Source organism: Bos indicus x Bos taurus, chromosome 26, assembly GCF_003369695.1.
Source record: "Bos indicus x Bos taurus breed Angus x Brahman F1 hybrid chromosome 26, Bos_hybrid_MaternalHap_v2.0, whole genome shotgun sequence".
NCBI classification, from domain to species: domain Eukaryota; kingdom Metazoa; phylum Chordata; class Mammalia; order Artiodactyla; family Bovidae; genus Bos; species Bos indicus x Bos taurus.
This window is the reverse complement of record NC_040101.1, coordinates 33437144-33450478: the sequence shown is the minus strand read 5'-3', so window position 1 is coordinate 33450478 and position 13335 is coordinate 33437144. Positions and strand designations below refer to the sequence as shown.

At 46.0% G+C, this 13335-nt stretch overlaps 1 protein-coding gene across 2 annotated transcripts in view; it reads right to left on the bottom strand.

Moving 5' to 3' along the window:
* Positions 1-13065, bottom strand: part of PIK3AP1 (phosphoinositide-3-kinase adaptor protein 1) — a 123332-nt gene extending 110267 nt beyond the window's left edge. For both annotated transcript variants that reach the window (XM_027528516.1, XM_027528518.1), the window contains exons 1-2: positions 12738-13065; positions 2209-2625 (exon numbers count right to left, since the gene is read on the bottom strand). In XM_027528516.1, the coding sequence (XP_027384317.1) occupies positions 2209-2625; positions 12738-13050 (730 nt within the window). In that variant the 5' untranslated portion in view covers positions 13051-13065. The remainder of the gene's footprint in view (positions 1-2208; positions 2626-12737) is intronic.
* Between the last annotated feature and the right edge of the window lie 270 nt (positions 13066-13335).

The following is a 13335-nucleotide window of genomic DNA, read 5'->3' as shown; positions in this document are numbered from 1 at the left end:
AATTCTCCAAGCAAGAATACTGGAGTGGGTAGCTAATTCCCTTCTCCAGGGGATGTTCCTAACCCAGGGATCAAACTCAGGTCTCCTGCATTGCAGATAGATTCTTTACAGGCTCAGCCACTGGGGAAGTCCCATAAAAAAGGAAACTGAAACCCAAAGAGGCTACATAGATTGCCCAATATTGGGCATTCAGTTAGCATCGGAGCCAGGCAATAGAGTGTCGTCACTCATTTTTGCTACAACATTAGACTTTAAGTCTTCCGTTTGTTAAGAAAGCTTGTTCAGCACAAAAATCAGAGATACAGCCCCCCATTTCTGGGCCAACTGAGGGTGATGGCCATGGCCATTCCCAAAGCAAACCTAAGCCATTCTAGCCTCCCCACACAGAGACCTCTAATCCCCAAATTCACAAATCTAATATCAGATAAGTAAATGACATTGGAGGCACAAGCCATCCTGCCTCATACAGTTTTCTATGATTCCATTTGTCCCTACATTTCCATTGATTCTGAACCACCCAGATTTTCCACTAAGCAGTTGGTTTTAATCTCCCATTTAAAATATCTCTTTCTGATGAGAGGTTATTTGCTTTCAGAACAGAAATACCACTGTGAAACATGTCATTCCTTCTGAAACACTTGAAGCTAAGGGCTCACAGCACACTGAGCCAGAGTCATTAGTGAAAAGTATAATATTATAAGCGATCAATTTATCTAGGCATCTGAACATCAGACACTGCCAAACAATAGTCAGAGAATCCCTTTTAGCATCTATTTTTAAAAACAATACCACTGTAGTATTTGAAAGACCAGTCTGTTAGCGCACACACCATGAGGCCAGTACAGTAACAACACAGCCATGGTGTGTGGGATGATGGACAGGTGGGTCACAGCAGCCTGCCCACCAGATCATAAGCTCATGCTAAGCAGTGACAGAAGCTCGTCCGCTGCAACAACCAGTTGTACCTGACTTCTCTGTAAGTTTCAGCAGACCCCTCAAACCAATGAAGTACAATCGTGCAAGTATGAATTATGCATTTTTTTCTATCCTTGTGTCCTTCTGAAGTAAAGATAAGTAAACTCTGGAAAAATCCAGGTCCCGGGAGTTTCAAGTGAGACATCTTCTACACTCACACTTGTCATTTATATTACAGAATGGCCTGGGATCCTACTGTGTTAGGTCACCTGGTCATACTTATTGGTTTGGAGCAGGCCATTCCTGGGATAAAAATATCTAGGAACTCTACTAGCTTTTTAAGGTCACTAAGAATTTGTGAATTCTTGATTCACAAATCAAACGACATGGGGTGGATGAGTCAAATTTTAATGCCCAAGGCACACCAGGGATAACTGAGCATAGTTACATCGCTCCATTATTTTCCAGGTTTCTTTGCTGGCATCAGGTGTATCAGAGCTCAAATGGCAAGAGAATAGAAGATAAACACATAGCTTGCTCATAGCTCACAGTGAAGCAAAAAATAGAAATCAAAAAGAGGAAGAAAAGCTGTGACACACGTCCATCCCAGAGCACATCTTCCGGTACTGCTAATCGGAGCACTTGTCATACTTCCTGGGGCCACTGAAGTCATTAGTCCTGGCAGAGAGGCTCGGAATTCTCCCATTTGAAAAGGAGAAACAAGGCAAAGGACAGAAACTAGGCTGGTGGAAAATAGAGAAGGCATGTGTTTCTCTATAACCATGTTACCCAAAAGTGACACCTTTTCAACCAAAATCTTAAGGTCACCTGATGATAAAAAATGGAAGTGCCTTGCAACAGGAAGGTTGGAAGTCATAGTCCTCACATCCCCACCAAACTAAGTCTCAGACTCCCACCCCCACTGCCGTCTAGGCTGGAGTCTCTGTCCAATGTCTTCTGAGGTGTAGACAATTCTAAAAAGAGGGCTTATCCTAGCACAGAACCCAAGGAAAAGTGTCATCTTTCTTTCCTGTGGTCCAGGAGACCCACCCTATTCTACCCTATCCAGGAGACCTAACCTACCCTATTCTGGGATGGGACAATCCCATCCCAGAAATAGTCTGCTCTAAACCAGTAAATACGACTGGGGCTCTTAGCATAGTGAGGTCTAGATTCAGTCTGTAATAGGAATGATGACCATTAACACCACAACATCTCGCCTGAAATGCCTGAGGCCTGGATGGGTCATTTTTTCCAGGGCTTGCATATCTGTACTCCAGAAGAGACATTTACCTTCAGAAATGGCCTTCTTCACAGCTGCTACGTAAGTCTCAGGCTCATCGTCACAGGTGAGCTCCTGCCAGTGTGCCCAGTCTGGAAAGAAGTCCAGGAACTCCTCGCTATCCTGTACCCCACAGAGCAGCCGCACCACGCGGCGTGGAGGGTAAAAGGCTCTCTGCAGCAGGGGCAGCAAGCTTGGCTGGCAGAAGCACTGCACCAGCTCTGCAGAGAGCAGCACCATAACGCAGCGCACATGGAGAAAGAAGCTCAGGTCCTCGGCGGAGAAGGACGTCTTGGGGCTCAGCCTGTAAGTCAGCGTCTTCTGGCTGCGGACCTGCCGACTGGAAAGGAAAAGGTCCTGGAGGTACTGGCACCACTCCTCAGCATCTCGGCTATAAACGATGAGGATGTCGCATCCTCCCGGCATCCCTGAGCAAGAAGGAGACACGGAAGCATGTTAACATGCCTGCTCCCACTAGGGCTTCCCATGACCTGCAAGAGTCACCATCCAGACGAGGGGCCTGGAACCCACAATCTCTCACGCTCCACCCCCAGCATATCTGCCCAACTTCTTTCCCACTTACAGCCTGTGTTCCTACCATTCCAGCCTCCCTGCCATTGTCCAAACACCCCATGCTGTTTTAGATCTTTGCATACGCTGTTGCTTCTGCTGGTATCCTCTCCTGCAAATGGCTGATGTAGTATAGGATGACAATGATGAAAGAAACTGCAAGCACTTACTTAGAGCTTACTACATTCCAGCTTATTGCCTAGAAAATTCATTAGACCATCACAGCAAACTTCCAAGGTACCACTACTAGCCAGATTCTAAAGATGAGAAAATTGAGGTATGGCAGAATAAGTAATTTACCCAAGAGCCCCAGTGGCAGAGTTAAAAATTTGAACCAAGGCAGTTTGATCCCTGGTGGCTCAGATGGTAAAGAATCTGCCTGTAGTGCAGGAGACCCAGGTTTGATTCCTGGGTTGGGAAGATACCCTGGAGAAAGGAACGGTTATCCACTCCAGTATTCTTGCCTGGAGAATCCCATGGACAGAGGAGCCTGGTGGGCTACAGTCCATGGGGTCACAAAGAGTCAGACATGACGGAGCGCCTAACACTTTCAGTTTGATCCCCAGAACCTAGCTTTCCCAAACACAGTGGTTACAAGCACAGACCTGGAATCAGGCAGCCAGACTTAGCATCTTGGCTTTCTGAAGTAGTAGCCATGAAACCCTGGGCAAGTTGCTTCCATTTTTTAAACCTCATGTACTTATCTGTAAATGGCAATATAAAGGCAATATTTATCAGTGTTTTGTGAGAATTAAATATTTTATGTAAATTGCTGAGCATAGTGGTTGGCATGTAGTAAACCCTCAGTGATTGGTTGCTGCTGCTGCTGCTAAGTCGCTTCAGTCGTGTCCGACTCTGTGCGACCCCATAGACGGCAGCCTACCAGGCTCCCCTGTCCCTGAGATTCTCCAGGCAAGAACACTGGAGTGGGTTGCCATTTCCTTCTTCAATGCATGAAAGTTAAAAGTGAAAGTGAAGTCGCTCAGTCGTGTCTGACTCCTAGCGACCCCATGGACTGCAGCCCACCAGGCTCCTCCGTCCATGGGATTTGCCAGGCAAGAGTACTGGAGTGGGGTGCCATCGCCTTCTCCTAATACCAAGTGATTGGCAGCCGGTGTCATTATCCTTCCAGTAATATAAACAGTGCATTAACGTAAAGGTAACCATGGTTGAACTAACACATTGACCTATACAGTGTCTTTTATAAGGTGCCCCTCACCACATGGTCTGTCACACAGGCTTTATTCTTCCTGTAATAAAGCACAAATGCCAGAAACGGAGTCCAAAGCCTCAGAGATGTGCTGAATCTTTGGGGGATCACAAAGTGATCCCAAACTCCTCATTTACAGATAAAAGATATACTTCATCTGAGAAGATAAAGGAATTTATTTAAATTTACATTCAGCAAATTAGTTCAGAGTCCGGACTGAAACTCAGGTTGCCCCCTGGTTTCCTATCCCATCCTCTTGCCGACTTTACTTGCTACCTCCCATCAGGAATTCTGTCAAGAATCTTATGAGCAATAACTCTTGTTTTCCATTATGGAAGTTCAAAGAAGCTTGGCTCTTAACGTAACACTTGTGAGTCCTCATCTCCCATTAATTCAATGAACTATTCTAAGGGATTTGGAAGGGGTGAGCACAGAGAAGCACCTACGAATCTACAAGGCAATAGGGAGCCCTCCTCCCACTCAGAGATGGAAGCAGGGAATTTTGTGAAATGGGATTCATCTAAGTTGTGGATTAGCACAATTAAATGCCATCCTTGGGCCACATTTATCTCAATGTCAGAGGTAGGACTGGGGCAAGACCTGAGCTTCTCAGCTCTGAAAACATCATGGAAGGAAGTCCCATTCCTGGCCCCATCCATCTCCATATTCAAAATAAAAATAATGACATATAAAATGTAAACCCAACACAGTTCTGATATCCCCCCAGGATGACAGTACCAAATCTTTTAAAACAGTAAATAAAACAAAAATGTGCTGTTTCTTTTCAGAGCCCCTCATTCAGTACTAATATAAAACCCAATAGGTTTCCAGTAGGAACAACAGCATCAGCCTGTGAGTCCTTTTGAAGGGAAGGTGCGCAAATTTTAAAAGAAGGCAATTTGAGACTGGAATAAAAGTCAGCAATTCTGAAGACACCATGGATGTCTGTAGCTCTGTAGCAAACTCAATTCTGAACATGGTCTGTTTCCTCAGTTTGGAATAAAACAGTCCCTTTTAGGAATGCTTACTCTGGTTCCAGAGTTAAGTAGATCAAGGACAAAATTTAAATGTATCAGTGGTGCAGCCTTCCATAAAATGAAATCTTTGCCAATTGAATCTTTTTTCTTCTGTGTAGAATATTTCTTTGAACCTCGATGGAAAAATAATTTCTGAACTACAAAAGGAATAAAATTGGCAAATCTACATAACTATGGAGCTCATACTGAGAACAAGCAGAATTAACATCCAAATATATCTGTCTTCTTTATGCTCCTCCTCCCTACGTGGCTGTTTTATACTAAGAAGCAAATGTTCTTCTAAATGTAAAGGGTAATTGTATATGAATGGGCATGAATATGGCCCATCAGGTAGGCAGTGTGCAAGACTACATTTCATTACAGTATTAAGGATGCAAAGTTAGTGATGCTGTGCTCAGGGTTTACTTAAAAGTATAAAAGTAAGAAGCTGTAGTCACATACCCTCCCTCCACATACACACAGAGACAAATATATTAGCAAATATCATGTCAATAGTTTGTGCAAAAGAACTAGAAGGAGAGTAAGGTCTCAGAAGAGGCTGGCTGTGGTCCCATACATTAGTGATGGAGAAACAAGGGGTAATGTTTTCAACAGGGTTGACAAGTGATGGCTAAAGAGTGACGAAGAAGGAAGAAAGTGATTTCTGAGAGCACCCTTAAAAGGTACTTAAGAAATACCCTTAAGAAGGAAACTTGGGTCTCAGAGCACTGATTGTCTTAGCAGGAAAGCAGCAACAGTACATTGCCTGACTATGTAGATATGAGTGATTTATACCACTTTTCTAAGGAGTCTGTTCAGTTGCTAAGTCATGTCTGACTCTTTGTGACGCCGTGGATAACAGATTGCCAGGCTTCCCTGCCTTCACTATCTCCTGGAGCTTGCTCAAACTCATGTCCATTGAGTCAGTGATGCCATTCAGCCATCTCATCCTCCGTCGTCCCCTTCTCCTCCTGCCCCCAATCCCTCCCAGCATCAGAGTCTTTTGCAATGAGTCAACTCTTTGCATGAGGTGGCCAAAGTATTGGAGTTTCAGCTTTAGCATCAGTCCTTCCAAAGAACACCCAGGACTGATCTCCTTTAGCATGGACTGGTTGGATCTCCTTGTAGTCCAAGGGACTCTCAAGAGTCTTCTCCAACACCACAGTTCAAAAGCATCAATTCTTCGGCGCTCAGCCTTCTTCACAGTCCAATTCTCATATCCATACATGACCACTGGAAAAACCATAGCCTTGACTAGACGAATCTTTGTTGGCAAAGTAATGTCTCTGCTTTTCAATATGCTATCTAGGTTGGTCATAACTTTCCTTCCAAGGAGTAGGTGTCTTTTAATTTCATGGCTGCAATCACCATCTGCAGTGATTTTGGAGCCCCCAAAAATAAAGTCTGACACTGTTTCTACTGTTTCCCCATCTATTCCCCATGAGGTGATGGGACAAGATGCCATGATCTTAGTTTTCTGAGTGTTGAGCTTTAAGCCAACTTTTTCACTCTCCTCTTTCACTTTCATCAACAGGCTTTTTAGTTCCTCTTCACTTTCTGCCATAGGGTGGTGTCATCTGCATATCTGAGGTTATTGATATTTCTCCCGGCAATCTTGATTCCAGCTTGCGTTTCTTCCAGCCCAGCGTTTCTCATGATGTACTCTGCATATAAGTTAAATAATCAGGGTGACAGTATACAGCCTTGACATACTCCTTTTCCTATTTGGAACCAGTCTGTGTTCCATGCCCAGTTCTAACTGTTGCTTCCTGACCTGCATACAGTTTTCTCAAGAGGCAGATCAGGTGGTCTGGTATTCCCATCTCTTTCAGAATTTTCCACAGTTTATTGTAATCCATACAGTCAAAGTCTTTGGCATAGTCAATAAAGCAGATGTAGATGTTTTTCTGGAACTCTCTTGCTTTTTCCATGATCCAGCGGATGTTGGCAATTTTATCTCTGGTTCCTCTGCCTTTTCTAAAACCACCATGAACATCTGGAAGTTCATGGTTCACATATTGCTGAAGCCTGGCTTGGAGAATTTTGAGCATTACTTTACTAGAGTGTGAGATGAGTGCAATTGTGTGGTAGTTGGAGCATTCTTTGGCATTGCCTTTCTTTGGGATTGGAATGAAAACTGACCTTTTGCAGTCCTGTGGCCACTGCTGAGTTTTCCAAATTTGCTGGCATATTGAGTTCAGCACTTTCACAGCATCATCTTCCAGGATTTGAAACAGCTCAAGTGGAATTCCATCACCACCACTAGCTTTGTTCGTAGTGATGCTTTCTAAGGCCCACTTGACTTCACTTTCCAGGATGTCTGGCTCTAGGTGAGTGGTCACACCATTGTGATTATCTGGGTCATGAAGATCTTTTTTGTACAATTCTTCTGTGTATTCTTGCCACCTTTTCTTAAAATCTTCTGCTTCTGTTAGGTCCATACCATTTCTGTCCTTTATCGAGCCCATCTTTGCATGAAATGTTCCCTTGGTATCTCTAATTTTCTTGAAGAGATCTCTAGTCTTTCCCAGAGTTAGACTCTTCTAAATGGAAATCTACTTAAAATGTCTCATTCCTGAGGTTCTGGTGCTAAATTTCACTCACCCCCTTTGAGTGAAAGTATAGGCATCCTTCAGAGTAATTGCAGGTTTGGTTCTGATGCTGCTGTTGCTAAGTTGCTTCAGTCGTGTCTGACTCTGTGCAACCCTATAGACAGCAGCCCACCAGGCTCCCCCGTCCCTGGGATTCTCCAGGCAAGAACACTGAAGTGGCTTGCCATTTCCTTCTCCAATGCATGAAAGTGAAAAGTGAAAGTGAAGTCGTTCAGTCATGTCCGACTCTTCGTGACCCCATGGAAGGTTTGGTTCTAGACCACCATAATAAAGCGAATACCGCAAAATCAAGTCTCCCAAATTTGAGGGTTTCCCAGTGCATATAAAAGTTATAGTTATACTATACTGTGTAGTCTGTTAACTGTGTGAGAACATTAAGTCTAAAAAAAAAAAAATCCCAATGTACATACCTTAATTTAAAAATGTTTTATCACTAAAAAATACTACCCTCTCAGCCTTAACCATGTTTTGCAATAGTAAAATCAAAGGTCACTGATTACAAATCATCATAACAAATATAGTAAATAATGAAAAAGCTTGAAATATTGCAAGAATTACCAAAATGTGAAAGAGAGACAGGAAGTGAGCAAACACTGTTGGAAAAAAAAAATAACGCCAACATTCTTGCTTGATGCAGGGTTGCCACAAACCTTCAATTCGTCAAAAGTAAAACGCAATATCTGCAAAGCGCAATAAAGCCATGTGCAATAAAATGAGGTATGCTAGTACTTGAGAAGGAAGTGGTTAATACCTCAGGCTAGTTAACATCACAACCTACTTGGTCACCAACTCCTGGTGTGACTTCAGACCAATATACTCTGTCTAAGCAATTTTGCCTCAGTGTAAATGAGGACAACGAGATCTATCACCTTCCTGAATTTCACTCTGGTGCTGAAATTGAAACTTGGGGAAATTCTAGAAAAGTCCAAAGTGGAAGTCAAAGTCCTTCCACAACCTGCTGGGACTAAATGTTTTGTCGGGGACTCTCTCTCATGCGTAGGGACACCCTTTTCTTCAATGAGTCCCTTCCTTTAATCATAAGTCACTTCTTCACACGTGCCAAATCCTTCCTTCATTTTTGTTTGTTTATTTAGAGAAATGAAATACATGAGCCAATAAGGAGTCCATAAATTCCAGACAGAAATAAGGAAGGATCTCTATCCTTGAGGAGCTTAGAGACCAGGACTGGCTATCAACGGAGAAAGGAGTGGAGAACAGCAGAGGCAGGGCTGGCTGGTGGCAACAGGGAGTGACAGTGGCGGTAAGAAACACGGTGACCGAAAGACAGCTTCCTTTTAAGAATCCACCCCAGAAAAGACCTGAGAAGAAAGAGCTTGGCAGCTCCTCAAACTATCCAGCCCAGACCACTCCATTCATCCAACCTGGAGTCCGAGTCTGAATCTGGGCACCATATTGAAGCAGGGTGTGACACAAGGAAGGCGACTCGAATAGGGAGAGATCTGGAAACAACATGAGGAGCTTCCAGACTCTGAAAGTTTCAAGTTTAGAGACTTCACAGGAATACTGAGGGACTTTGAGGATCAGACAGAAGGTAACATGACAAAAAAATTTTAGGTCCCTTCAAGCTCTTTTGTCCTATAAGTCCAGGAATGGAAGAAGGATCTAGAGGTAAGAGAAGCCTTGTGGGGGTAGAAAAAGGTATGAGAGCTTTCTTCAAATACCTAGAGGCTGATACACAGAGGAAAGGATTCTAGTTTTCACTCAACCAGGCTTGGCCACTTGGGAAAATCACTTATGGCTTCTCTTTCCTCTCTCTCAAGAGTAAATACAACAGACATCATCAGAAGCCTGCAGAATATTCCAGGGTAGGCTGACTCCATTTCATTTCACCTCATTTTCCAAGTGTTTTTCAGACAGTCAAGATTCTCCTCAATTTCAACAAGCAAATATGCATTTCCAAAAAAAAAAAAAAAAAGAAAGAAAGAAACTAATGCTCATCCTTCCAGTGGAAGGGAATTGAAGAAGACCACATGATTGGATCATAAGAAGAAACGAAGTACTGATGCATGCTACAGCTTGGATGAACCTTGAAAACGTACAACGTGAAAGAAGTTAGTCACAAAAGGCCACATAATATATAATCCCATTTATATGAAAGTCCAGAGTAGGGAAATGTAATCTACAGAGACAGAAAGTAGAACTTAAGGCTAGAGAGGAAGAGGGAACAACAGAGTGATGGCTGAAGCGTATGGAATTTCTTTTTGAGGTAATGAAAATGTTCTAAAATTGACTGTGATGATGGTTGTACAATTGTGTCTGATTCTTTGCAGTCCCATGGAGTGTAGCCCACCAGGCTTCTCTGTCCATGGATTTTTTTCAGGCAAGAATCCTGGAGTGGGTTGCCATTTCCTACTCCAGAGGATCCTCCCGACCCAGGGATCAAACCCATGATTCTTTAACCCTGCGAAGAGGCAAAGGAAGAGGAGAAAAAGAGGAAGACACATAGGAGAGTGGCCTGGATGGCTCCAGAGACTACAGCATCCTGACAGAGAGACAGTCTCACCACTCCCACCAGTGTGCCATCCACCATGGGACCCGGTACTTCCAGACCTCAGAAAGTCTTCCACTTTCAGAAACTGGAGTGGTGACTCACCACAAAGGATGTTTATGGCAAGAAGATTTGACAGCTTTAACCATTACAGACATAAAGAGATTACAGACACTACAGAGCCCATAAATGGGCCCAGGTTTGGCCACTGGGCTTGAATCCCTGTAAGAATAGAAGCACACAATTCCAGCCCCTTTGGCCATGCCTACTGGACACTGGTCGGGGGTGGTTTTCTCCACCCAAAGTATGCTATTTCCTGGTCTAAGCAGCCCAGGAACTGTTCCTAGCAATAGACGGAGGTGGGAGCATCACTGATCTTATCTCCTACTTCTCCCCAGTCACCCACCTACTGTGGCCACTCTGGCCTGCTCCCTGTTCCAGAAATATGTCATATCCGCCCATTTATTGTTTCCCTGCCTAAAGCCCTCTTCCCCCACATGCCTCCTCTCCTGTGCTCCTTCAGGTCTTTGCTCAGATGCCCCTTTCTCCATGAGACTTAACCTGGCAGCTTCCTTTAAAAATGTATCTCCAACCCCCTTTACCTCTCTACTGTTTTGCCATCACATAATGTACTTTCCTTGGGCTTCCCCGCTGGTTCAGTGGTAAAGAATCTGCCTGCCAATGCCAGAGACACAGGAGATACAGGTTCAATCCCTGGGTTGGGAGGATCCCCTGGAGGAGGAAATGGCAACCCACTCTAGTATTCTTGCCTGGAAAATCCCATGGACAGAGGAGCATGGAGGGCTATGGTCCATGGTGTCACAAAGAGTCAGACATGACTAAGCACGCAGGCACATGGCACTTTCCTTATTCAGTGTATTGCCTGCCTTCCCTCGCTGTTCCATAAGCTTCAAGGAGTCATGGCTTACGTCTGCTTTATTAAATATACACCTGACACCTAGAACTGTGCCTGCAATAAATATATGTTGAATGAATTGATTCCCTCTAGTTAACTCTGCCGGAGAAGGCGATGGCACCCCACTCCAGTACTCTCGCCTGGAAAATCCCATGGATGGAGGAGCCTGGTGGGCTGCAGTCCATGGGGTCATGAAGAGTCGGACACGACAGAGCGACTTCACTTTCACTTTTCACTTTCATGCATTGGAGAAGGAAATGGCAACCCACTGCAGCGTTCTTGCCTGGAGAATCCCAGGGATGGGGAAGCCTGGTAGGCTGCCGTCTATGGGGTCGCAGAGTCGGATACGACTGAAGTGACTTAGCAGCAGCAGCAGCAGCAGTTAACTCTGCACGGGCTTTCAAATGGATTGTGTGGACTATGAACCTACTATTACCTTATTCATAGTACAAGTTCTTCTAACCTCTAGTGCCCAGCTAGAGAACCAGGAGGCTAAGGTTAGCTACCTTCCCAATTCCCTTAAATACGAAGTTTGCATCACCAAATCTAAGGGAACTGTCACCGTTGATTGGCCTTTTCTTTCAAGTCACAATTAGAAGACTATCTCAGGGCACCTGGGGAGAGCTGGCCCTTCATTCTAGCATCTGCCCACAATTTCTCCAAATGTAGCACGTCCTCCCAGCCAATTAGATATTATTTTTCAAGAAGATTTTACATCCTGTTTTCACATGTTATCTCTACTAAAACATTATAAGATGGGGTGGAAAAATACTAGTAAACGCACTTGCAAACATGGTAACTCTAATCTTCTCATTTAATAATTCCCTGTTGTACTTATGGCTTGCCTTCACAGACTATAAACTCCTTGAGAGCAGAGATTAGGGTGTCCTGGTCACCAGTGAGGACATATTTAGGTGCACAATATCCACTCCATTGCATAGTTAATGCTCATTGGTTGTCTCTATTCTCATCATCATTACTGTGCTTGTTCTGGATCTCAGTGAGTGAGAGGCTTGCCAAGGGTACACTTTATGGACCAGAAGGGAGCCCAAGGCTAATTAGAACAGACTCCTGGCACCTTTTGATGGGTAGATTACCCAGTTACCCTCACCTATCCCCAGTCCCCAAAGTTCTGACAAGGACATAAGAAAAGTAAAACTAAAGGAGTGGTGTTCCTAGAGTCCTACCGAAATTCTAGACAAAAAAAAAAAAAAAAAGCCCAGGAAGGAAGAGGAAGCCGGTTAAGGAAGGCGGCCCAAAGCCCATCTCCAAACTCGGACTGTCTGAGCGCCCCCTATTGGCCCGATAGGATCCGAAGAGAAGCATTTAGCCAGCGGAGAGACCAGAGGGCTCTCCACATTCTTTAAATTTGACTCTTGGCTCACAGAGTTAGTTCAAGAGGGAGATCGACCCTCAGAAGCTCAAGGGCCAGTGCTAGAGGGAGAAAAGGAGACTCAGAAGATGAGGGACAGGGGAAGGTAGGGCAGGGGCCGAAGAAAATCGCGCAACAGCTTGGGAAGGGGAACGTGAGAAAGTTGGGGAGGGAAGTCTGCGACAAGAAGAGAGGAAAGAACAGAACACAGATCCCGCGCCGAGCCGAGGGAGCAGCCGGGGACAGCGAGAGGAGACAGCGGACGGCGGGCGGCGGCGGCGAGAGGGCGCGCGGAAGGGAGGCGGGGGAGAGGGACCGGCGTCCGGCCTACGCACCTGAGGCTGCCATGCCGCCGGCCGCGGTCCTCCGTGCCCGGCTCGCTGCGCGCGGGGGCCGGGGCCGGAGCGGGCTCGGCGGCGGCCCTGGCGCAGGACGGGAGCGGCGCGCCCGGCTCCGCGCAGCACCAGCCGCGGCTCTGGCGCTTCCTCCTGCGGGGCAGCGAGGACTCGCCGAGAGGGCGTGTCCACAAGGCCCGCCTCGCCGGCGGGGCTCGGCCCCCGGCACCTGCTCCCCGGGCGGTTGGGGAGGGGAAGTGAGAACTACCCCCCATCGGCCCGCAGCCGGCCAGCCTTCCAGCGTTCCCCTCATCGCTCACTCAGGGTAGGGAGGAGGCAGAGGGGCTTCGTGCGCCCCGCTCCCCGTGAAATCAGCCGGGTCGGCCACCAAAGGGCAGCCCGAGTGAGGGAGCATTGAGAGAGGACGGAGGCAGAAGGGTTAGCTGCACGGCCTCTGCGATCTGGGGCGGGGGCTGTCAGTGTGCACAGGTGGCCCAGCCATCTCCCCATTCCCTGGGGCTTTCTCCCTGAGCCGCTGCCCTGGCAGGAAGGGGAGGGGGCAGGAAGGGGAAGAGGCATCTTCTCTGGCACCTGGCCC